The 27,638-nt window shown below is 35.9% G+C and overlaps 1 protein-coding gene across 2 annotated transcripts in view; it reads right to left on the reverse strand.

Moving 5' to 3' along the window:
• PHYHIPL (phytanoyl-CoA 2-hydroxylase interacting protein like) overlaps positions 1 to 9,047 on the reverse strand; it is a 64,005-nt gene extending 54,958 nt beyond the window's left edge. Inside the window, exon 1 of one of the 2 annotated variants that reach the window (XM_025396770.1) lies at positions 8,620 to 9,047. In XM_025396770.1, the coding sequence (XP_025252555.1) occupies positions 8,620 to 8,725 (106 nt within the window). In that variant the 5' untranslated portion in view covers positions 8,726 to 9,047. Of the gene's footprint in view, positions 1 to 7,961; positions 8,323 to 8,619 lie in introns of those variants that run through there. The other variant, XM_025396771.1, reaches the window with a different exon arrangement.
• Positions 9,048 to 27,638: the final 18,591 nt, after the last annotated feature.

The raw sequence follows: 27,638 nt of genomic DNA on the forward strand, positions 1-27,638 counted from the left end.
TTCTCTTATCTCAGCCAGAAATGCCCCTCTCCTAATTCTTCTTCTGGCAAATTTTTATTTTACTTTTAACCCTCAATAAAATGTTGCTCCTTAGACTCAAGATAGGATTAACCACTTTCTCTTCTATACTCTGTTACAGTATTTATCAAATATTATTATAATTATCTACTTAAACATATTGATTCTCAAAATAAATTGTCTTCCTAAATCTTTGGAACCCAGAATCCAAGTTATATCCATTTCTCTGTTCTTTTTTCCTGTTCTTAATTCAGAACCTAAAGTTGGAATGCATATAAAAATAAATAATAAAAATAGTAAGTAGAAAAACAAAAGAAAACAAAGTAGACTCTTAACTGGCTAAGGGAAGTTCCTATAAATTAGTCATTGAACAAAAATAGAATGGCACAGTCCTCTAACTTCATGCTACTTAAAACCGTGGTCTATTCACAAGCAGTAGTCTACAAACTATCAATCTGTGATTAAATTAAATATAAAAATTAGGATTAAGCATTTAGAAACTTTTAAAGGAATTTAACAGTGAATTTTACTTCTGTTGAATTCATTTGTTATCATTTTAATTTCATTTTTCTAGAAATCATTTTTAAATATTCTCAATAAGTTTCACACTGTAACAGATTGGAAATTAAAAAAAGAAAAATAAGAGGGTCCTTTATAGACAGCTTGAGATAGACTATGGAAGACAGAAAGATGAGTATGATCTTGACTCTTTTTAAAAAAGAGTTTGGTTTCAAAGGAAGAATATGATATTTACATAAATCTTTGTAACATGTATCAATATAATTATACATATTTCTCAAAGTTCACACTATCTTTGACACTTTTAAAAACACATCTATTGATAGAATTATAAGTGTATATGGAAACACATGTGCATATATAGCATTTCTTTCTAAACTTATTTATATGAAGGCTAGATTTCAAGTTAAAACTACGGCCTGTTTCTGTCACTGCTTATCAGACACAATGGTATAGGGGGCCATCCATCTTTGACTGACTCCATACAGAACTAAGTTACTCCCTGATAACATTATTCAACTCTCTACATCCCTCTGCCTGACTCACCTAATCACAAAACCCTGGAAACATATAAAAGCAAGATGAGTACACAGTTTTTTTTTTCCCCAAAAACTCTCTTTGCAGTCTTTTTATTCCTATCAAGAGAGATTAACTTACGTTCTCAATCTTTTGCACTAAGTGTTGGCAAACTTTTTCTATAAAGGGCTAGACAGTAAGCATTTTAGGATTTGTGGGCTATGTGGTCTGTTACAGCTATTCAACCCTGTTGTTGTAGCAAGAAAGTAGCCATAGACAGTATGTAAACAAATGAATATGGCTGTATTCCAAAAAAATTTTACTTACAAAAACAGGTAGCAGGCTTATGGATTTTGCCCAGGGACCATAACATGCACGCCCCTGTTCTACATCACAGATATAACTCTAAAATGCAGCCATTAAGGACCTATTGGACCTATTGCACAGTAGATGATCAAAAGTTACATAATTCTTGTTGACATTTATCATCAGCTTTTAAAGTGTTAAAGACTGAGAGATTCACCAATATTCAAATTCATGGAAGATGAGACACTATTTCTCAAAAAAATCAGAGTATACTGAAAAATCTTTTATGCCTTGTCTTTATTGGCACGTGTCTAAGGAAACTATAAGCCTTTCATACTATTATTAGATAGCAACATTCCCACAGGCTATAGAAAACAAAAATACAGATCTATTTACACTAGTTGCCACAATCACTACAACAAATGATGTATATGCAAAATCCCCAAGGAGCAGCCCCTTTTAAATGAGCCACAACATGGCTCAAATAGTCATAATATAACAAACAAAACTAACGACAATTCCAAGTATGATGTTCTTGGTTCAACTCACATCTGTTGAGCATCTTCAAAATATAGGGCACTTATTTACATTTGTAACAAACCTGGTTGTAGATTTATTTCATCTTTGTTGTTTAAAGTTGGATGTGACCACCCCTTTCCCTCAAAGGATGAGATACAAAGCACATTAAAGGTCACTGTAAAACTGAAGTTAAATCCTAACCTTTCCCTTTTCACTTAATTTCCACTCTCCCTAGTGGAATATGTTTCTATGAGCAATGCTCCCCATTCTAGAACTCTTTTCCCCAGAACACAAGAATTGCTGACCTTTTAAATTTCTAAGGGTTCTCTTAATGTTAGATTTGAAACATCTTCATATAACTCAAAAATTCTTTTTGCTTTATACTAATGTCTCAAAAATGTCTCCTAAGATTCAACAATATTTTTATGGAGATAGCTCAAAAATAACTATTTCACAATCCTCTCTAAACTATTAAGTGGTTAGTTTTGTATAATACTGATTCTCACAGTATTATCATCAGACCTTGTATGGCCTTTGAGGAGTGAGAATAAAGAAAATAAAAAGAGCCTTAAAAGAATATCAGTGGGTAATCTCATGGGGAAACACACTGAAACAATAATGACAAAGCAGTATATAATATTATTCCGGTAAAACAATATCTATGAGAGAGATATGCCCCTAGAAAAGTGCTTAGGACATATTTGGATATTCACTGGCTCCTAAAATCTGAGATGTAAAAAATTAATGTCATCAGAATGTTTAAATATTATTTTCTTTCTCTTTTTTTCCTTTCCTGTCAATGATTCTTCATATTTCCCAGACTTAAAATCCTGAAGTTATTCCTGATTACTTTCCATGTTGCCTGAATTTTCAATCAATCGTGAATTCCTTATGATTCTTTTTTGGTTTCTTACATACCATTTCCAGTCACTACCCTTAACATATACAGAATATGCTGAAGCTTTCTACCTATTTTTTTCTGCTCAGACTGTCCTATTCTTCTATACATTTAAGTATTCTCCAAACACTGATCTTACTTCTCAAATGTATGTATATAAAATATAGTCTGCTCAAAGGACAGTTTAACTACTGTCTCAGCACTTTGGAAGGCCGAGGCGGACAGATCACGAGGTCAGGAGTTCAAGACCAGCCTGGCCAATATGGTGAAACCCCATCTCTACTAAAAACACAAAAATTAGCCAGGCGTGGTGGCAGGTGTCTGTAATCCTAGCTACTTGGGAGGCTGAGGCAGGAGAGTCGCTTGAAACTGGAAGGCAGAGGTTGCAGTGAGCTGAGATTGCGTCACTGCATTTCAGAAAGAGTGAAACTCCATCTCAATAATAATAATAATGATAATAATGAAATATTTTAAAGTTTAAAAAGGAGGTATAAGTTTTATAGTAAAAATAGGATTTAAATAATTAATAAAGGATAATAAAGGATAAAAAGATTCACATACAGAAATATAACAGAAATAGAAAATAAATCCAAGAAAGAGGCACATTCTACAAGGGAAAACTTATATTATGCATCTACTAAAGAAAGGCAGAGAAGGAAAACCAGAAAGTAGAAGGATTTATGTTTGCTCCAATAAGTGACATAGCTGTTGTTATTATCGAGGCCCAGGATGAAATATAAAAGTCATCAGGAAAGTATACTCACATAAGTTAGAGGAAAAATCAAGATTGGGCCTAAATGAGGAAGAAATATCAGCGGAGATAAAACCAAGTAATTTGAATGCTGTCTAAATAGTGTTCTATAGAGAGTGAATTTCTGACCAGGGCCTACCTAGGCAACAAAGTTGCCAGTGTTAACCTTACAACACCTCAGTGATTCTACCACTGGAGGGAGTCTGGTCACATATCCTTTGATGTAACTTTCACTCTAGTAACTTTCTGGTCTTCCCTGGGAATGAATTAGAACCCTACCAAGAATATGAATTGGTTTAACACAATCTGATGGGTTTCAAATTTTTTATTTCTTTCAGTTTTTATTTTATTTTTATTTTGTTTCATACTCACTAATATCTCTATAGTCATATTTGGGTCAAAGAAATTAATCTACACGCTACATGTCCTAGTATATATCTATCCTTGGAAAAAGTTAACAAAGAAAAACATTGTAAATTAAGAACAGAGAAGGGCTCTAAGGAAAATACCTAAACAAAGCAACCATCAAGGTTACAAGGCACATGAAAAATAGCGAACAGCAGATTTGAACTAGAAACTAAAAACAATTTTTAGGGCTAAGGTGATAAAGATATTACTGATAGGATGCTGAAGAGAAGTAAAAGATAAGAGTACTGTAACTGTGATTTCAAAATTTACTAGTCTTTAAAATTCAGAATTTACAGATTCTAGTAATTACTCATTAAGTTAAAGTGATTTCCTAACTAAATAACATGTAACTGAAATTAAGAAAAACAACAAGGACCTAGACACTGGCAAAAAAAGAAATTTTAAAAACCAGTGGTTCAATTCAAGAAGTTATGTGGACAACATTCCATTCACAATAATAATTATTACTCTCTATTTTGTGTTAATATCAAGACTGGTAAATTCTATGAAAGTAATACTTTATTTACTTATTTAAACGATCTTACAGAATTGGTATTATTATACCCACTTTACATAAGAAAGCTTGAGGCTAAAACAAGTTAAGTAATTTAAGGTTACACGGCATTCAAGAACCAATATTCTAACAAGGGTGGTCTGATCTAAAATGGTATTATCACTATGCTATACTGCATGTCACTGAGACTGAGTAATGACCACCTTACATTCCTGTAATAAAGACTATTAAAGGTAACAGTTACGGGTACTCCTCTTAGATGTCTGCTTCAGAAAATGTCATTAAGGATTATCTAATATCACCGTGCTACTAAGCATTTGTTACTTTTATTTCCAAAGTTAAAATTTGTTTAATTCACATGCCAATAACATAAATGAGGTCTTAACTGACTCACAATTTAAATAAAGTTGATAAACTCAACATTCAAAGAAATTTATCTTTTTAAATATGTAAAAGAAATAAAATATTTTTTTCCTCCATTTTTTCCACATAAGTATTGTTAGAGACAAAGACAAGGAAATCTGTCAGCTTCTGTGTAATTTCTTTCCAACGTGTTTCCTTGTTGACTACATCATAAACCCTGTGGTTTATATCATATCTGGGCAGTCATAAAGTGCCCTACTCATAGAAATAATATTTGTTAAAGCTACAAGCCTCGAGGGTAGATTTAAATGTTTTAAAACAAATTAATTATGTATTTTCTTCCTTACTATAACAAAGCTGGAGGGAGCTTAGATACATGTAAGGCAACATGTAGATAAATCTTTCCTGTTTAACAAGGAAGAAAAAGCATATACATATATATATATATAAAAATATATACATTATATGTGTGTGTATATATATGATTAAAAGATGAAAAGCACAAGTAATATAAAATTCTGTGTGTGGGGTGGGAGCTGTTTTGTCTCGTCACAGGTCAGTGAAGGTCTGAAGTACCTATCAAACTGTAAATGGGCTCCCATATTATTAATGTTTCCAAGTAAGAAATTTTCTCTTTCATTTTATTTGAAAAGTCATAATAAAAGTACATCATGTATGCAATTTGAGTATACTTCAGCACAGCAGAGATGGAGAAACAAAAATACTCTTCTACTTGCAATAGGAATAGAAACCTCTAGATTTACAGTATATTTTCAGAGTAACACTCAGGCAAGGACCAGGTGCTGGCAAACAAAGTACACATGCCTAGGAAAGACTATCCATGAGGTTGTGTGTGTGTGTGTGTGTGTGTGTGTGTGTGTGTGTGTAACTGTCTTGCTTAACTGAAAAGCCAATTATATGACCATGTGGACTCTAACCCATATTCTTCAGAAACTATTAAATATTTTTAGAAACTATGAAAAAAATTGAATTATTATTGATAATGTAATCATCAATTAATAGGAAAATAGGCAAGTAACAGACAAAAACAAAAAAAAAAACCCAACGAAACATGAGAGAGATACACAGTTATGTTCACCAGCAGGCATAACTCTTGGTTGATATAGTATGAAAATATTATAAAATTTAAAACATCTCTGATTGGAGAAGGTAAAAGAAAATTTACATTTAACAATCATACTATGCTTTCCCCTATTCTATTTTATTCCACTTCCAGGGAATTAATGTTTCTCTCATTTTCTTTCATCACCAAATTAACAGTAGATTCAAATAAAGTGAGAAAAGAGCAAACAAAACAAATGTATTCTATCATAAATTATGAAATATGGCTCTTATTAGGTACTTAAACACATAAATAGCTCTTCTGTCCCATATTCTGCCACATCCTTTTCTATGTTACATATTTATAGAAGTAAAATAATGAGACTTGAGAGGAAAGAAAGTGAAAGGAGGGAAGCAAAGGGAGTAGAAAGCATCAGCTGAAAATTTCTCAATGTAAAATGATGCTAAATAATGTCTGTTTGACAAATTTAATGCAACATTTCATACGTTGTTCTATTAAAAACAAACAACATTATTCCCCCTAAATTATTCATATGAAGCCAAGTGAGTATTTTTGGAATTGACATGTAAGATAGGATAACAAAATAAGTTAAGCACTTAACAACATCTCTAAACAAAGTATTTCCAAATTTTATACATCTTCTAGTAGAAGAGTTAGCTCTTTGTATTTGTTGGTATATGCTATTTTATAAAATAAAACCCTAGTTAATTAGTCTACGTTAAATTACTTGGAAGTCTGCAAATAGTAATTTTCATAGATGTTGCTTAGTGCCAGCACCCTCTCCAAAATTAAATGTTACATAATTTGTTCATTTTGCGGGATTCCTAATTTGAAAAGAAACAACTAAAAAATAATATCAGAATAAAATAGCTACTCCTCTAGGGGATCACAATAAACACAGCATTAATTTTTGCACTCTGTTAACTCTGTGAACTTCATAAAAAAGTTTAAATTTTCCCTAATATCTTTGAAACACGTGGTAAATGCAGTTTTAAGTATTGAAATTACTGGGTTCTGAAAAGCAACAATGAATGCCTAGTTCCAATGAGTACAAGAATGAGCTTTTGCTATATCATTGCAATAAACAAAAATGAAGTCTACTTTTATTATTCTTGTGTTTCTCTCAAACCAATCTAAGAAAATAAAAATATTTACAACTTGCAATGGTTAATTACAAAAAGTCATTTAATAAAAGTATAAACTAAAATCCAAATTACTTCCTATGTGTTATTAAAAATAATCTTTATAGTCTATAATCATGCAAGCTTACATATGGAATACCAAAATGATAAATTTTTTTAGATACCATAAATACGTGCACTTACTACCACGGTGACCAAAACAGTCTAAGAATAAAGGAAATACAAGCTGCCTTTGCAAGTGTATTTATTTATTCATATACTACACCTGTTTCAGAAATTAAAGTGGTTTTGGTTTCAAAAAGTTTGAATTCTGGTTTCAAAATTATTAAATATAAACTTATATTAATAAATATAAAATATAAAATTTATTAATAAACAAATTCGGTGCTCGGTGCTCGCTTGATATAAACGTGCTGAATAGCAATGACCAACCAAGTGATTACCATTTAAATGACTTTGGAAACAAGACCTCTGCTCCCTATTTGGATTACGCTGATAAATTTTATGACCTTACTGTGAGCGTATTAGCATCTGTACATAACTTTGGTTAAAGAAATGTTTTACAATCATTACCTTCATATACAGTTAAACATTAATTTCATTTATAGTCAAAAGTATTCGGGGCCCTCTTGACAACATGTGCACTGTGTTTCCTTTGTCAGATGTAGAATTTTACAGTCATTCGGCCAATCAATTACTAATCAGACGATTTCTTTACAAATGAAGTTTTGTTCCACATTACTGAAATAGCAGACTCTAACTAGTCCAACTAACCCAGAAGCGCTGTAACTAACCCCACTGCACACAGCACTAGCTTATGTCTTCAACGCTCAGACCTGTATCCAATGAATTTCCTTCTACAGGAGCCTGTCAACTTCAACAACAGAATAAACGATATAATATCAACACGCAATGGTACGTACTCGCAACATAGTCTGAATCACAGCACATATATTAGGCCAATATTTTCGACAGTCTGACTCAGAGCCCAAGAACCACGAAGATTGTGTCTGTCCTTGGTGCTGAAATGCACCGTTTTTCTGCGCCCTCACTGAAAAACTGTCATCCTAATCCCAATCCAAGAGTCTAAAAAGACTTGTTAATGTGAGGAGTCTGACGATGGGAGGTTTAAAAAAGAAAATGATAAGTTTCTGGAAGAGAATGCTAACTAGTGTGTGTGTGCTGGGGGAAGGGGGTTGCTAGAAACATCCCGAGGGCATTTCCCCTTCAGTGCCCTGCGACCCAGGAAATTCGGACTGCGGCAAAGATCGGAAACGCCTCGTCGGGGCAGGAGCCGCGAGCGGGAACATCGCCCTCGTCCGGGCCAGGCGGGCGAAGCGGCGAAGGGCGCCACGGTTGTGGACGGCGACTTTCCGCGCCAAGGCGCGAGCCCCGGGGTCCTTTTGTTTCTGGGGTGAGGGGAGGGCTGTGGGCGGAGGGTAGCCCATATCTGCATTTATTTGCACAGAAGGGACAACAAAAGACCCTGCCGCCCTGGAGAGCGGCGTCGGCGGAGCCAGAGTGGCCCCGGCGCCTCGGCGCGGACTCGGTCCCTTTGCTCGCGGTCCCGGCCGCTCTTACCGTCCCGGTCGCACAGCTGAATGGCCTCCAGGCTGAGGTTTTTGATCACCTCCTCACAGGGGCTGGTGGGGCTGTTGAGGGCATGATCCAGGCGCGGAACCTCCATTTTTCCAACCCCCTTCTGAAGCCCGCCTGCTTCGTATCCAGGCTCTCTCTGCCGGCCGGGTGGGCAAGAAGGGCGGGAAAGGGAAGGGGAGTGGCAGAGGGAGGGAAGGAGGTCTGGGACGCGGTGATGCGGCGCCGAGGCTGAGGCGCCGGGCTGGAGAGCCGCCGCGAAGGCGACGGCTGTGGCAGAAGATCCGGGGAGTGTGCGGCTCTGAGAGACCAAGCAGGACCTGGCGCGAGGACTGGAGGCGCGCGCTCCCGGCGGGGAGGGGACGCAGCGCGCGGGGAACGTGAGGGAGAGGGCACGACGCGCGCACGCGCGAGGGAGAACGCGCCCACCTGCTGGCGCGCGACGGCCCCTCCCCCGCCCTTCTGCGCGCACGCGCCCCCACCTGCCCTCGAGCCGCCAGCAAGGCAACCTCGCTCGTGAGGCGTCGGGCGACCAAGCGCGCGGGAACGGTGGACGCTGTACGCCGCCCGGCTGCCTTTCCCTCTCTCCTAGTTATAGCCATTTGGCGTCTTCTGTCTGCTCTTGGTGCGTGGCGAAGCCCGAGTTGGCCCTGAGGCGTCCGCACGGGGAGGCGAGGGCGAGCATATTGGTTGTTTATGAAGAATTGGAAAAATAAGGGCCCGGACTCTTCGGACTCTCTGTACGGTATTGGGGTGTGGGAGCCACCTCGTCCCCTGAAGGTCCCAGGATACTCGCTGCCCGAACCCTGCGGGCTCGGCCGGACATTCCTCGAAAACAGCTGCGTCTGTGTGAGAAATGAGCGGATTACCTGAGGCGTGGGGGGGTTTAGAGACAGCATTTTGCTGGTCCCCGACCCTGAGGCGGGGCAAACGTGGAACTCCTTATTGCCAGAAAGGTGAGGGAATGAGGAGATGCCGCAAGCCTGCTGAAAAGGCGGCGGGGCCAACAGCCACGGGACCAACAGCCACGCAGCCTGCCTTCGCCGTGTAGCTTCATTTATTCATGCATGTAGCAAATAAGTATTCAATGCTCACCCTATGCCATTGTTCTGGGCGTCAATAAAGGGAGGATAAACAGCACCTGCTCCCATGGATTTGGAAGGGATATTTGCTACAACAGCTAATGAAGATTGACTTGTGCTTCCTCAAGCTACCCTAAATTTGTATGCCCGTTGCTTTTAATTGCATTTAAGATTCTGCAGCGTACTTAGTGGATGTGCAAACGTTTTAAAAATAAAATAGAGGTCACAGCCTATTGACCTCTGTTCCCATTTGCTTCTTTGGAATAGTTTTTAGTTTGGTTGCTATCTCGGGATCAAAAATAGTGTCCCCTCTTTTCTTAATGTGCTTGTAAAGTAATGTAAGTTCCCTTTTATTGATTTTCCATTTCACACATAAATGTTAACCAACAAGTAACAGTTTACACATAGATATCTGTATGCTACTCTTTTTAGTCACATCCGTTTAGCCATAACATGATGAAGTCTAGTTAATTGAAGCTTCAATAAATGGAAGGACCAGCTTAAAGTAAAATAAACCTGTGAAAAATCTTGGCACAATTGAAATTTCATAAATACCTGTGAAAGATAATTAGGCATCTTACAGTGAAAAGTCTTCATCGTGAACTTATTAATGAAGATGGATGTTTTCAAAGTTTGAAAGAATTCTTGTTTTAAGGTAGGGGTGTCCCCAAGGAGAGGGTAAATTATTACCTGTCAAAGGATATGACAAGAGGGTACTTACTGGTGAATTTTCTGTGTTCGAAAGCCTGGCTCTGTAGGACTAGAAATTGGTATTGTAAGCCCAAGAGTGGGTTCATTTTTTAGAGTAGTCTTAAATTTATAAATCTCAAAAAAAGGAACTGTGTAAATTAGAATAATAATTTATTGATTTACAAGTAAGAAATACGACATGCATTTAATAAAAACTCATGTAAATATTTATTAAGTACCTATGTCCAGGACACTGTGCTATGTGTTGGAAATTTGGGTTTCAAATTTATAAAGAAAGACATATATTGAAAAAGTAAAAGTAGGATGGGTGTTAAGAAAGAGGAAATATGGAAGCTTGTAGAAGCACACACGAGGTTTATAACCTAGACTAGATGATCAGGAAGATTTCCAAAATGATTTTATCTTAAGGGAATGAGAAATTATTAAAAGGCTTTAAATAGAAAATTAGCATGATCAGATTTGTTGGCTAGAATATTTGTGTAATAAGAAAGGGTAATGTTTCAAGAAGTGTATTAATGTCACTTTCTGGGTATACAACCTAGTCAGTCCAAAGCACCTGTCTGCTGAGGATTTGGATTCTTGTATAAAAAATACAAAAGAAATATTTACTATTTAACTTTTGATATTCAATATAGGATTTTTTAAATTGAGTTTTTAAGCTTAAAATCAAGTCATTGTCAAGACATAAAATGTAAATTTGTTTATGGTTCAACATACCAAGGCTAGGCCTGGTGGACGAAATGATAGGGTTTCTCCCATAGTGAAGACAAAGTATCTTAGTCCACTATGAAGGATTTAGCCAGAGATTGATATAAGGAAGGTGGTGGCTATGAAGTAGGTAAAGTAGAAGAAAATCCTATTCTCTTTGGGTTGGAGAATTATGGGAAAGGGGTAGAAGATATCAAGAAAGGCAACCAGAAACATTTTTACTATTCCCACCCTGAAGATATAGGGTGACTTTAGAAATATCCAGGTTGGTGTGGGAAAACTCAAGGACAGAGAAATTACTTTCCCAATTATTAGATATCTGGGAAGATATCAGGCTGAATAGGGACCATATTCCAGTAACCTTGAACAGGGCAGAGACAGGGTAGGCATTGACTTTCCAGAGTGCTGTAAGTTTCTATATAGTGTTGAGACTCAGAAAACAAGAAGAAAAAAAAAGGCCTCTGTAGTAAAAGTTTTTCCTCTCATCTTCTGACCTCCAGCCTCTGAGTCTCATTTTCCCCTGAGGCTAGCTATAAGAAACTAGAATCCCTCTTCCCCAAGATTGGTTATAGAAACCCCAACTCCTTTTCCCCAAAGCCAGCAATAAAATCTAAAAATATTCCTCTAACTTTTCTTCTGCTCTTCTGTGTAAAAACTGGCCATAAAGAAATTATCTTACCTACCTTGTTTAACTGAAGGTCATAAGATCCTCATTCCAGAGAGGGCCCTGCCACATAGCCAAAAGGAAGAAGTGCATGCTCAGAGAGGTCAAGAAGAATCTAGACAGACAGGCCTTTCTGGGTTTCCCTATTCGATCTATTAGTATTAGGTCATATTCCTTTTGTCCAGTCATATTTCTTCATGACTCTTCATACCTGGTTGAACCTAAGAATTAAAATGGTCAGTTTTTCCTGTGTCTTTGGGTTCATTCTGAAGGCTCCCCTCTGTTGGAAATGTGGTGTTCAAATTTCATGTAAAACTATAATCAAGTAATTTTGTATGCCTTTTCTCCTATTAATCTGCCTCTTGTCAGTAATTTTCAGCTAACCTTCAGAGGGCTAAGAGGGAAGTGTTCCCTTGGTTCCAATAGTACTCAGAAGGTGGTTGAGTTGAGAACTATTCAATCTTCCCTGAAGTTTTGTGTTAAAAGAGCAAGGTGACCCTTTAGCAAAGAATAAAGGTTTAGAGTGGACCTTCTAAACCAGGGGTGTCTGAAGTACCAAAGAGATGAGACCCATCCATCAGAGATGGCTGCCAGACCCTGAAGCACAGACCATGAGTTTCTCTAGCTACCAACTTCAAGTGAAAGACCTGAAGCAACTAGGCATATGAGGAATGTCACCTCAGAGCCCAGAGGAGGCTGAAGGAATTGTTCAAACCCAATGACCCTTTGTCCCAATGCCTCAAGTAATGGTATCTAGGGCTATCTGATATTTCCATATACTATCTAAAACAGGATGTAAGGAAAAGGTGGAAATCTTAGAGACCAAGGATCTTAACCTAATGAAACTGAACTTTAAGGAACTGCTTAAAATACCAAATGAACCCAAGTTTCTAGGTTAGAATAAAAACACATTATTTCCCCTCCCCTGTTTGTCAGTGACTGAGATTTCATGAAGATAATCAAATCAGTTTAGACAAAATGAAAATTCTACGTTTTTATACCTAAATTACAGTGTAGTTGCAATCCCCATACACTCAACATCACTTAATCATTATCTTGAGATGTCCGCTATTGCAATCAAAATCCTACCAATCATTCAAGCCCCAACTCATATGCTACATTCTTTTGAAATGATTCCCTCTGCCAAAAACCTTTATGTTGTATTTCTGTGGGGCTTTATAGTTCTCTCACAGACATCATGTTATGATTTATAAGTTATTAATGTACATGAAGAATCAGAATCAAATTTTAGGGCCTTAAATATATATATAATTCAATACTTTATGCAGTGTTAAGCCCTTGACAAGAAGTTATTTATTTCCTAATAAATATTAAATTTAAATCCTCATGAAATTATCCAAAGTCTTTCTCATTCCGAGCCCAAATATATCTCCTATAAGAGCACTATAAAGGCCTTAATTTACCCATTTGTTTGTGATACAGAATAATAATCCTTCCTATTATATATTCAAATATCTGCCTAAATACAGTTTTTGCAAACTTTTGTGATATCCCATTTTTTTGAGTCCCTCTGTCACTCTACACACTCTCCTCTAGATAGCTCCAATTTTTCTGAGTCCATAGGTAAACACACCAGGTGTGGAAATATAATAAGAATATAAAAGAAAATACAGTAGAGTAACACCATCTTTGTTGTGTGTGCCAGACATCTTGTAATGCAGCCCAGGAGCACATTAGTTTTTTTTGACAGTAATATCACTCTGCTCACATATCCTAAACTTGCAAACATGTAAAAATCCTATACTTCTTCTGTGAACATTTCTTATTTCTCCTGTGATATTGTAAATTTTAAGCACATATTCCAGTATTTGCGAACAGAAGATACTTAGGACAATTTGCTGAATTATTTTAGTGAACTCTGATACTTCGAATGTATTTAGTTATATTGCTCCAGCTAGCCTAGGATTTTATCAAAGTAGGCTACACAGTCCTTTTGGTAGGCTAGTCCATAGGTCTATCTTATTCATAATAAAATGACGCACAACCCCAGGCACAACCAAGGATTTTATGACTATGCAGAGGGTGCCAAGAACCAACACCAGATAGAAACAAACTCCACAAAATGCATAATAAATGAGTGCTTCTTATTTTCTCTCATAACACTATGGAAACTTTTCCTAAGCCCTATTGTAAATGCAAAGGCAAAGGAAAACTTATAATCAACAGAAACACAGTTGAAAGCAATCCAAATATTCTAAATTATTTGTCCTGACTCAAGAAGTGTTAGGACTTGTGAAGATCAAGTGACATTAGGCATATAAAAGTATTATTATGAACTGTAAAGCACCCCCAAAAGTTAGGGTATTGTTACTGTAAGACACTAAAATGACATTAAGGAAGCATATTTGCTTAATTTTACAGTACAAATTTATGGAAATAGTTTTATAACTTCTTAAAAACTGAGATCTTTCATATTTAGAGTATCTTTATGGTTTAGTTGTTGAGGATTTTAAAACATAAGGATGGTTTAACATACACGAAACAATAAATATGATATACGATATTAACAGACTATAGGACAAAAACCATATGATCATATCAGTAAATGCAGAAAAAGAATTCAACAATGTTTAACATCTTTTCAAGATTAAAAACTGTTAACAAATTAGGCATTGAAGGAATGCACCTCAACACAATAAAGACCATGTGTGGCAAGCCCACAGCTAATATCATGCTTAATGGTGAAAAATTGAAAGCTTTTGGCCAGGCGCGGTGGTTCATGCCTGTAATCCCAGCACTTTGGCAGGCCGAGGTGGGTGGATCACAAGGCCAGGAGATCGAGACCATCCTGGGTAACACGGTGAAACCCCATCTCTACTAAAAATACAAAAAATTAGCCAGGCATGGTGGCAGATGCCTGTAGTCCCAGCTACTCAGGAGGCTGAGGCAGGAGAATGACTCCTGAATCTGGAAGGCAGAGCTTGCAGTGAGTCGAGATCGCTCCACTGCATGCCAGGTGGAGCGACAGAGCGAGACACCGTCTCAAAAAAAAAAAAAAAATTAGATAGATAGATAGATAGATAGATAGATAGATAGATAGATAGATAGATAGAGAGCTTTTCCTCTAAGATCAAGAATAAAATAAGAATGCCCATTCTCACCACTTCTATTCAACATATTACTGGAAATCCTCACCAGAACCATTAGGCAAGAAAATGAAAAAAGGCATGCAAATAGGAAAGGAAGAAAAATTATCTCTGTTTGCAGATGACATGATCTTATATATAGAAAATCATAAAGACTTCACCATAAAAACTCTTAGAACAAGTTCAGCAAAGTTGCAGGATACAAAGTTAGCATACAAAAATCAGTTGTGTTTTTATACAACAGCAACAAAACAACAAACTATTTGAAAATCAAGAAAACAATTCTATTTACGATAGCATCGAAAAGAATAAAATACCTAAAATAAATTAAACCAATGATATGAAAGATCTGTACAATGAAAACTGTAAAATACTGATGAAACAAATTGTAGAATACACAAGTAAATGGAAAGATATCCCACCTTGATAGATTGGAAAGATTAATAGTGTTAAAATATCCACACTGTCCAAAGCAATCTACAGACTCAATGCAATCGCTTTCAAAATTCCAAAGGCATTTCACAGAAATAGAAAAAACAATCCTAAAATTTACATGAAACGACACACACACACACAAAAACTGAAGAGCTAAAGTAGTGTTGAGCAACAACGAAGCCAGAGGCATCACAGTTCCTGATTTCAAGCTATATTGCAAAGTTAGAGTAATTAAAGCAGCATGTCACTGGCATTAAATGGACACACAGACCATTGGAACAGAATAGAGAACCGCAAAATAAATCCATGTATTTAGTCAACTGATTTTTGACAAAGGTGCCAAGAACACACAAAGAGGAAAGGACAGTCTCTTCAGTAAATGGTTTTGCGGTAACTGGATATTCACATGTAGAAAAGTGAAATTAGACTTTTATTTCACACCATATAAAAATCAGTCAAAAATGGATTAAATACTTAAATACCTGAAACTATAAAACTAATAGGAGGAAACAGGGGAAAAGCTTCATGACATTGGTAATTTGGAGGGGGATATAAACCCAAAGACACAAACAGCAAAAGCAAAAATATACAAATGGAATTACATCAAACTAAAAGGCCTCTGCAGAGCCAAGAAAACAATCAACAGAATGAAGGGACAACCTATGGAATGGGGAAAAACTGTTTGCAGACCATACATTCTATAAGGGGCTAATATCCAAAATGTATAGCAAACACAACTCAATTGAAAACAGTCCTGATTTAGGAAAACAGCCCGATTTAAATAGACATTTGTCAAAAGAAGACGTACCCGTGTTCAACAGGTATATGAAAAATGCTCAAAATCATTAAATGTCCGAAAAATCTTAATTAAAACCATAATATATTACCTCACACCTGTTAAAAGAGCTATTAATTGACAAGACAAAAGATAACGAGTGTTGGAGAGGATGTGGAGCAAAGAAAACCCTTGCACCTTGTTGGTGAGAATGTGAATTAGTACAGCCATTGTAGAAAACAGTATGAGGATTCCTCCAAAAATTAAAAATAGAACCTACGATCCAGCAATTCCTCTGTTGTGTATATACCAAAAGGTATATCCTAAATATATGTAATTTTTAATCAGTCATAAAATATTTTTTAAAATTTAAAATGATCCCACCCTCTCTTTCCTGGGGGGAAAAAACGAAGGCAGCATGAAGTTTCTCATTTGCTCTTATCTTTAGCTCAGTAGGTTCCAGTAACTTGCTACTTCTTCTTCCCTCATCTGTGCTCTTCATTCAGTGCCTGTGTACTGCAGGATAGACATAGCTTCCTATTTTTCTCCCCTTTAGCTTCTTCAGTCTTTCTCTTTCTCCAGACTCTCTTTTCTTTCTCTTTTTACGTTGCCAAATCTCTTTGATTTTAAAAACTTACTTGAACCAGTTATTGTCCAATTTCTTAATATTCTAATGTGTGGAAGGGGCCCATTATAAAATGTGAAGTGCTATAAACGTGTTATTCGTTGCTTCCATTTACTTTTTATCCTCATACAACTTATCATCAATCTTCAGCACACTGATTACTCTTCAAATGTCATTTGGATTTGGTAAGATTTTCATATCACCAAATGTAAAGGCCTTTTATCATCTGCATCCTCTTTGATATTTCAGCAGTTTATTTCTGCTGAACTTCTATAGTGCTAAACTCTACTGGATCTCTTCTGATATGTGTGCTTACTGTTTATCAACTCTAGCTTCTATGCTACCCCCTTGAGTGTAGGTGTATTTTAAAGTTCAACCTTTGACATTATGTTCTTTTCTGTTTAAAACTATTTCCTCTGAGAATTCTTGAATTCTCATGAATTTTAATCTCCTCTTAATGTTTAAATTCTCACCTTTATTGTCAGATTCCTATCTCAACTCCCTATCTCTAAACAAAAGCCATTGCCCTATTTCTCTCTAATGAAAATTTTTATTTGCATTCCCATAGTCATTTCTAATTAATCAATTACTTCCCCAAACTAATTTCTTTTTCTAATTTCACTCATTATAGCTAATGGGAGAAGTATCTTCTTAGTCAGTTTATATTACCCAACTTTCTGATTTTCTCTTTTTCTCTTTAAATCAAACTATCATCAAAATCATTACATTTTTTCAACGTGTCTTGGATATGCACCTTTTTCTGAATTATTAGTAACACTACTGCCATATTCTCATCATTTTAACATTATTGAAATTACCATGTATATAGTCTTCCTACCTCTCTTTATGCTGCTCCTAAGACCAACCCACTAAAACACTTTGTTAATCAGAACTTGCTCAATAAGTTACAATGGCTATTTGTGTCCTATAGTTAATACTGAGCTACTGAAGCTTTTAAGGCAGGTATGCGACAATTACAAAGCAGTTATATGAAGATTAATCTGCCTACGTCTCATAGAGTGAGTAGAATTGAAAAAAGACTGGAATTTAGGAGAGATTATTATCATTCCAGCAAGAAACTATAAGATTATAAGGATAGTATAATTGGGTATGGAAAGAAAACAATGGACTTGAGAGAATGATGGGCTAGTGTGTTTCCAAGATTATAAAAAAAAATCACAAACGTTAGAGGTCCTTTCATTTTTTGATATTTTAAAAGATTAAATTGTCATAATACTAACATTTATCTACTATAAATATTAATAGTATAGTACAGTATCATATGGCATATGAAGTAAAATATATTGTGTAGATTTTCCCAGTGTTTAAAACACAATTGTTAGTTTCCAGTTTTACAGAGTATCCTTAAGAAAGAAAGCAACAACTTTAGTTGTCGCTGTTTTGTGTTTGTGAGTAAACAAAGCTAAATTAAAAATGGCTCTCAGAGTAACCTGTCTTGGAATATCCTCTGCTGACAGTAGTCAAAATTTGAAAGGAGTTAATGTCAAGGGGGCTGGGGGTAAGAAATCTTGGGAAGGATGGAGAAGAAAGAACTTCTCTACAGACAACCATTCTGGGAGTTTTTCTCTTCTTCTCCTCTCTGGTCCTGTCCCTCCTATTCACCATCTATTAGAGTGTAGCATTCTCAGACTGTGTTCAAGTACACAGCCCTCCCTGAGTACCTTGTCAGGTAATCTTGGAAATAAACTGTGTACGGTGAGCAGAGTTATAAGGATATAGACACAATTAGTTTGCCCCATGTTCCAGGTTGTTCTTGCCTTCACAGATATATCTTTCTAGTTTTGAGTTTTTTGCCAGGCTAAAATTAATCCTCTTAGCTCTCTACATTACTTACAAATAGGACCTCTAGTCTATTCCTCTGGCATGCAGTTAAAAACTGCTCTTTTGAAACCCTAATTTAGTTAGTATCTCCTTAAATATAACCACAGAAATTTCCTGATGAGTTTTTCTCAAAGATTTTTATCTCAGCAGAATTAAAGCTGTGACTTTTATAATGATGAACATATTTTAGTTTCCCAGAGTTCTTTCTAAGCTAAAACAAATGTCTATAGAATTTTGAAAAGCCTTTTCATTTTTCTGAACATTCCCCAACCCACTCTCAATTTGTACTGTAACAGTGGTGATGTTATATAGCTCACATCTGCCATACACTCATTAGTTTGATAAGAAAGGCTAATTTAACAGCCACATCTTGCCTGGAGACTTTCTCTGTATTATTTGTGTAAACAAAACTACCACACTGCATTCAATTGGAGTTTAACTTTCCAAATTCCATCCAAAGTAGGCCTGCTCCAAGATTCATGATGAGAGAAACTTCAGAGTAAGTAGAAGCTTATTAAAGAGATTAGTCAGCCAATAACATGTACTGAATGATGATTCAATACGATGTATGCATGGATGTATATGTGTATGTATGTATGAAGTTGATGTACCTTATTGAGTAGCCATTAGATTTCTTGTTATGATACAAATGAGAAACACTGTCCTTGCCATCATCTTACTCTTCTCCAAATGACTGCTGTTTTCTTAGACTGCATGTAAATGGAGTTGTTTCTGGTTAACTATTCTTAGCAAGGCAGACAGCATCATAAACATTAGCTCACTAGCTATTCATGGGAGGGATTTCAACTAAAATGTAGCAATAGTGAGGGCCATGGAGACGGAAGACTACACTTGGCCCTCTGTAACTGTGTGTTCTACATTGGTGGATTCAAGCAACCATAGATGAAAAATATTTTTTAAGAATAGGTGATTTCACCTGTACTGAATATGTACAGACAGACTTTTTTCTATCATGGTAGGTATTATAAGTAATCTAGAGATGATTTAAAATACATGGGAGTCTGTGCAATAGGTTATACACAAGTACTACCCCATGTTATATCAGGGACTTGATCATTTGTGGATTTTGATATACTCAGGAGGTCCTGAAACCAATTTCCTATGGATACCAAGAGTCAATGGCATCACCTTCTGCTATTCTTAGTAAAGGTTCCCATTATTAGGACACACAAATGAGACTTTATGGTTCCAATCTGTGTTTAGAGTCACATATAATTTTCATAAAACTGTCAAGTGCTCTCAAGAGTAGAAGATTTCTTTTACCACTGCCATTCATATATAGGAAACTTCTTCACAATAACTAAGCCAAGTTGTATGTCAATATGTCTAGCAACTAGAAAAGTATTTCCTCTTGAGGTAGCCTGTTCTATCTACAGTGAACTCTAGTAGTTTCATTATATGGAACCAAAAACGTCTTCCCATTGTCAGTGTTTCCTTATCTCAAAAACACAGAGAACAGTTAATTCTTTGTCACATGACAACCATGTACATATATACAGTGAGAGATACTTATGTATGTGGTTCAGAACATATCTCTCTGATTCTTCTTTTCTCCAGATTAAATCTTTCTAAATACTGTAGCTCTGTCTCAAGGATATTGTGTCCTTGTTGTCTTCTGAATTTTCAGTAAAAATATGTATTTGCCTCTTAAAGTATAATGTCCAGAACTAAAAACATTATAACTGGGGTGGTCTGATCACAATAGAGCAGTTCTATAGTCACCTGAACTGTTCGATTGCAAATAAGTACTTATAAATTATCAGTTTATTCACATTCAAAAATGATCTTTGATTATATTTGAGTGTATGGCTATTCATATTCATAAATTTCCTCATAGTAACTTTTATTTATTATTCCTCACAACAGCCTTCTTGAAGTTTTGTACTTCTACGCTGAAAAAAATGCCTACAGGTCTCATTTTTTACAGATCATGAATGATATTAAAGCTAATTATGCATAACACTACAAATGAAATAACTGCTGCATTGTAGTTACATTTTATATAGTCTCTTGGTTACTCTATGATTACTTAGACATTTAAATCAGGAATTGTCATAAAGCTTGATAATAAGATTTTCTTTTTATGATAAGTGTCATATATCCACATAGTATCTATGGATTCACACATTTTGTGAGACAGATCATGGGATAATCTTTCATGGTGTGGAAGATGTTGACAGTCCATGAAATGCAACAAATAAGCCTTATTTCAGATGTTCACAGAGCAAAACTGAGAACTTTGCATGGATTTAGTTGATGTTTCAGTAGTGATAAAGGAGGTTATTTCTTTGGTCCCACAGTTGATAGTTCTCTTATTACAGAACATTTCTATATTGCATTTAATTTTTCCTTCACAAAAATGTGCAGCTAAAAATAATGATTTGATTAATATATAAAACTGAGGAAAAAAGGGACCTTAATTATACATAGACAAAGAAACTAAGTCTACAGAGACACTACATGGACACTAAGCCTACAGAAAATGTCCTAATACTCCAAGGAACCAGACTGACTCAAATTAAATTCTAAGCCATTGCCTGGCAAAACTGAGCTTTAGAGATAGACCATGCACATTTAGTTCATTCTTGTTACATATTACATTCCATTGCCCTGGTTTTTGTTTCATATTATTTTACTGTCTTACATTCATGGACAAATCACTCTAGTTCTTTTTCTTTTTTATTTCTTGTCCCATAATAGCCAAATTTCCTTGTGGGTGGATGGAGGCAGGAAAAGAGAACAAAACAAAATAAATATGATACTCAATAGAACCATTATAGACCCTCATTAGTCACCTTATATATTTCTGTCTCTTCAGGGTGTCTTTATATATAGAACCCCAAACATGTGTTTTATTATTATTATTATTATTATACTTTATGTTCTAGGGTACATGTGCACAATGTGCAGGTTTGTTACATATGTATACATGTGCCATGTTGGTGTGCTACACCCATTAGCATTATTTTAGGTATATCTCCTAATGCTATCCCTCCCCCCTACCCGTACCCCAAAACAGGCCCCAGTGTGTGATGTTCCCCTTCCTGGGTCCAAGTGTTCTCATGGTTCAATTCCCACCTATGAGTGAGAACATGCGGTGTTTGGTTTTCTGTTCTTGCGATAGTTTGCTGAGAATGATGGTTTCCAGCTGCATCCATGTCCCTACAAAGGACATCAACTCATCCTTTCTTATGGCTGCATAATATTCCATGGTGTATATGTGCCACATTTTCTTAATCCAGTCTGTCATTGATGGACATTTTGGTTGGTTCCAAGTCTTTGCTATTGTGAATAGTGCTGTAATAAACATATGTGTGCATGTATCTTTATAGCAGCATGATTTATAATCCTTTGGGTATACATCCAGTAACGGGATGGCTGGGTCAAATGTTATTTCTAGTTCTAGATCCTTGAGGAATCACCACACTGTCTTCCACAATGGTTGAACTAGTTTACAGTCCCACCAACAGTGTAAAAGTCTTCCTATTTCTCCACATCCTCTCCAGCACCTGTTGTTTCCTGACTTTTTAATGATCGCCATTCTAACTGGTGTGAGATGGTATCTCATTGTGGTTTTGATTTGCATTTCTCTGATGGCTAGTGATGATGAGCATTTTTTAATGTGTTTATTGGTTGAATAAATGTCTTCTTTTGAGAATTGTCTGTTCATATCCTTTGCCCACTTTTGATGGGGCTCTTTGTTTTTTTTCTTGTAAATTTGTTTGAGTTTTTGGTAGCTTCTGGATATTAGCCCTTTGTCAGATGAGTAGATTGCAAAAATTTTCTCCCATTCTGTAGGTTGCCTGTTCACTCTGATGGTAGTTTCCTTGGCTGTGCAAAAGTTCTTTAGTTTAATTAGATCCCATTTGTCTATTTTGGCTTTTGTTGACATTGCTTTTGGTGTTTTAGACATGAAGTCCTTGCCCATGCCTATGTCCTGAATGGTATTGCCTAGGTTTTCTTCTAGGGTTTTTATGGTTTTAGGTCTAACATTTAAGTCTCTACTCCATCTTGAATTAATTTTTGTGTAAGGTGTAAGGAAGGGATCCAGTTTCAACTTTCTATTATGGTTAGCCAGTTTTCCCAGCACCATTTATTAAACAGGGAATCCTTTCCCCATTTCTTGTTTTTATCAGGTTTGTCAAAGATCAGATGGTTGTAGATGTGTGGTATTATTTCTGAGGGCTCTGTTCTGTTCCATTTATCTATATCTCTGTTTTGGTACAAGTACCATGCTGTTTTGGTTACTGTAGCCTTGTAGTATAGTTTGAAGTCAGGTAGCATGATGCCTCCAGCTCTGTTCTTTGCAATGTAGGCTGTTTTTAAGTAGTTTTTTCGAATTCTGTGAAGAAAGTCATTGGTAGCTTAATGGGGATGGCATTGAATCTGGAAATTACCTTGGGCAATATGGCCATTTTCATGATATTTATTCTTCCCATCCATGAGTAGCATGGAATGTTAAGCAGTGTGTAGAGGGAGATTTATAGCACTAAATGCCCACAAGAGAAAGCAGGAAAGATCTAAAATTGACACCCTAACATCACAATTAAAAGACCTAGAGAAGCAAGAGCAAACACATTCAAAAGCTAGCAGAAGGCAAGAAATAACTAAGATCAGAGCAGAACTGAAGGAGATAGAGACACAAAAAAATCCTTCAAAAAATCAATGAATCCAGGAGCTGATTTTTTGAAAAGGTCAACAAAATTGATAGACCACTAGCAAGACTAATAAAGAAGAAAAGAGAGAAGAATCAAATAGACGCAATAAAAAATGATAAAGGGGTATCACCACCGACCCCACAGAAATACAAACTACCATCAGAGAATACTATAAACACACCTCTACGCAAATAAACTAGAAAACCTAGAAGAAATGGATAAATTCCTGGACATATACACTCTCCCAAGACTAAACCAGGAAGAAGTTGAATCCCTGAATAGACCAATAACAGGATCTGAAATTGAGGCAATAATTAATAGCCTACCAACCAAAAAAAGTCCAGGACCAGATGGATTCACAGCCGAATTCTACCAGAGTTACAAGGAGGAGCTGGTACCATTCCTTCTAAAACTATTCCAATCAATAGAAAAAGAGGTAATCCTCCCTAACTCATTTTATAAAGCCAACATCATTCTGATATCAAAGCCTGGCAGAGACACAACAAAAAAAGAGAATTTTAGACCAATATCCCTGATGAACATCAATGCAAAAATCCTCAATAAAATACTGGCAAACTGAATCCAGCAGCACATCAAAAAGCTTATCCACCATGATCAAGTGGGCTTCATCCCTGGGATGCAAGGCTGGTTCAATATACACAAATCAATAAACGTAATGCAGCATATAAACAGAACCAAAGACAAAAACCACATGATTATCTCAATAGATGCAGAAAAGGCCTTTGACAAAATTCAACAGCCGTTCATGCTAAAAACTCAATAAACTAGGTATTGATGGAACGTATCTCAAAATAAGAGCTATTTATGACAAATCCACAGCCAATATCATACTGAATGGGCAAAGACTGGAAGCATTCCCCTTGAAAACTGGGATAAGACAGGGATGCCCTCTCTCACCATTCCTATTCAACATAGTGTTGGAAGTTCTGGCCAGGGCAATCAGGCAAGAGAAAGAAATAAAGGGTATTCAATTAGGAAAAGAGGATGTCTAATTGTCCCTGTTTGCAGATGATATGATTGTATATTTAGAAAACCCCATCATCTTGGCCCAAAATCTCCTTAAGATGATAAGCAACTTCAGCAAAGTCTCAGGATACAAAATCAATGTGCAAAAATCACTAGCATTCTTATACACCAATAACAAACAAACAGAGGGCCACATCATGAGTGAACTCCCATTCACAATTGTTTCAAAGAGAATAAAATACATAGGAATCCAACTTACAAGGGATGTGAAGGACCTCTTCAAGGAGAACTACAAACCACTGCTCAATGAAATAAAAGAGGACACAAACACATGTTTATTTTAGAAAATATATCAGTATGTATTCAGTCAAACCAGTTTGTCTGATGTAACATAAATCAAGCATTTAATTTGGTTTACATTTTTAAAGTATTTTTACATGTCTTGTTGAAGTCACACTAGTTTTCTAATATGCCACTCATTATGACTTTGTCCCATGTCATCATAAGAGGCTGTGAATCTACCACAGTAGATAGTATAACTGACACTGGACTTACCTTCTTATAGATGAGCAGCAAAATCCATATAAGTCAAAATTTATCATTGATTGTTTTACTGTCACCTCACAGATAGACTTATATGATACATTTCTATTTCAAGGCTCTTTTCGTTCTTACTCCTAAAGCCTAAGTACCTTTGTCAGAATAATGGCTCCCACCACATACCTACAACAAATTGATCTTCAATAAAATTGACAAAAGTAAACAATGGAGAAAAGACACCATATTCCATTAATGGTTCTGGGAAAACTGGCTAGCCATAGGCAGAAAAATGAAACTGAACCCCTATCTTTTACCATATACAAAAATTAACTCAACTTGGAGTAAAGACCTGGAACTATAAAAATGCCAGAAGAAACTTGGGAAAACTCTTATGGACATCAGCCTAGGCAAAGTATTTATGACAAAGACCCCAAAAGCAAGTGCAGGAAAATTAAAAACAGACAAATAGTACTTAACTGAACTAAAAAATTTCTCCACAGTAAAAGAAATAATCAACAAAATAAACAGACAACCTACAGGATGGGAGAAAATATTTACAAATTATGCCTCAACAAAATATTAATATCCAAAATCTACAAGGAATTCAAACAACTCAACGAGAGAAAAACAACTCCATTAAAAACTGGGCCAAGTGCATGAACAGACATTTCTCAAAAGAAGAAATACAAGCAGCCAACACATGAAAAAATGCTCAACATAGCTAATTATCAGAAAAATGCAAATTAAAACCACACTGAAATATCATCTCAAATTAGTCAAAATAGCATTTATTAAAAAGTAAAAAAAGACAACAGCAACAGATGTTGACATGGATAAAGAGGATGCTCATGTATTGTTTGTGGGAATTTAAATTAGTTCAACCTCTATGGAAAACAGTATGGAGATATCTCAAAGAACTAAAAAGAGAACCACCAATCAACCTAGCAATCCCACTACTAGGTAACCATGCAAAGGAAAAGAAATCATGTAAAAAGTACACCTGCATTCACATATTCATTGCAGCACTATTTACATTAGCAAAGTCATGGATCCAACCTAAATGTTAACGAATAGTTGTTTGGGTAAAGAAAATGTGGTATATATACATGACGGACTACTACACAGTCATAAAAATGAATGAAATCATGTCCTCTGCAGCAACATGGATGGACTAACACAGAGGCAAAAAATAAAATATCACATGGTCTCACTTATAAGTGGGAGCTAAACAAATGGTACAAATGGGCAACAAGATGGAGAAAATAGACTCTGGGGATTCCAAAGGGGGTAGAATGAGGGTTGAAAAATTACCTACTGAGTACAATGTCCAATATTTTGGTGATGGGTGCACTGGAAGCCCAACCCCCACTGTTATACATGTAATACCCATGTAACAAACAAGCACAAGTACCCCCAAATTTAAAATAAATTTTAAAAGATAATGTCTCCCAAATGATTTGAAAAGGTAAACTAGTAGAATTGTTTGTATGTCTGAATTATAAGGTAATTTAGAGCTTTCAGTTTCACCCTAGGCCTCTTGACCAAATATATCTGCCCTCCCTCAACTCCCCAGGCTACAAAGAAGACAGCTAAAGCTAAATCAACTGAAAAATTTTTCTTTACTTGGATAGTTGTGGCCCGTGGATAGTCTGCAGTTTGCTATGCAGCATTATTGACTTCAAGACTAGAATTAACAAATATAAACTCTGTTGGTTTGATTAATGCAATCTAACAAAGATTAATGCTTTTTATGTGTAAGGCATTAAGTACTAGGACACAGAAAAAATGTAAGACTTTCTTCTGCGAATGAATTTACCCATGGAAGGATAATAGTCTACTGCCATTGACAGGATATCAACCTCTGCTTTTTATGATATGGTACACACTCCAAACCTTTTTTGGTCAGAAAGAAAGACATTGACAGTTTTCTTGCCTACTAGTATCTAGACAAAAAATACATAAAATGTGACATTGTTCCTTTATCCTAGTTCACTCTTCTATTTTCCATTTTGTTGGTTTGTTTTTTAATGGTACCGAATGAGCTAAACTTGGCATTCTGTGTAGTAAACATGTGCTTTACAGTATTGATTTAGAGGAGAAGAGTAAATGGGAAGGGGGGAAATAAATAGAAAAACATAAGCATTTTTATCAAGATATTCATAAATACTGATGTTTCACCTTTTTGCACAAAAAGCTTAGGATAAGGAAAATGTAACAAATGCTGTAGGAGAGGGAGAAAGCATGTGCTGTGCAAGCACTAAGAAAGGTGAGATTAATTTCAGCTAAAGGAAATTTATGTGAATAAAATACTTGATCTGAGCACTGCAAATCTAATAAACTAAAGTGCCATCAGGTTACCTTTCTAGGCTCTACACTGTACTGAACGTGCTGCCGAGTAAACCATTTTAATCTGTAGATGGAACCTCAACAGCATTCATCTTACCCCTAAAAATACTTTTTTTTTCCTTTTTATGTAGATATATCAAAGATTGGGTTCTTTCAATGGGCAAGGAGGATGAGTATTCTATATGCAGTGGCCATTTAGCGATAATGAATATGAGACCAGATAACTTTAATTTCATTTAATTTAGTGAAAGTACATATGTGTACAGTAAATACCTCCATAGTATTTTAAAGACTAAAATTCAGAGTGTTTCTTATTTTATATAAATATAAGAATCATTCAGGTTGGTCTAGCAGCATTGTTTGAAAATCTGGGCTTCTGAATGTTGATTCAGCTCTTTGGATTTTGAATGGTTATCTATCATAGCATCAATTTCAATTTTTAACTAATTAAAATTAGTTATTTAATAAAACTTCCTTACAGTATATTCTGTGACTATTATATC

The sequence above is a fragment of the Theropithecus gelada genome, chromosome 9 (genome assembly GCF_003255815.1).
Source record: "Theropithecus gelada isolate Dixy chromosome 9, Tgel_1.0, whole genome shotgun sequence".
Taxonomy (NCBI): Eukaryota; Metazoa; Chordata; class Mammalia; order Primates; family Cercopithecidae; genus Theropithecus; species Theropithecus gelada.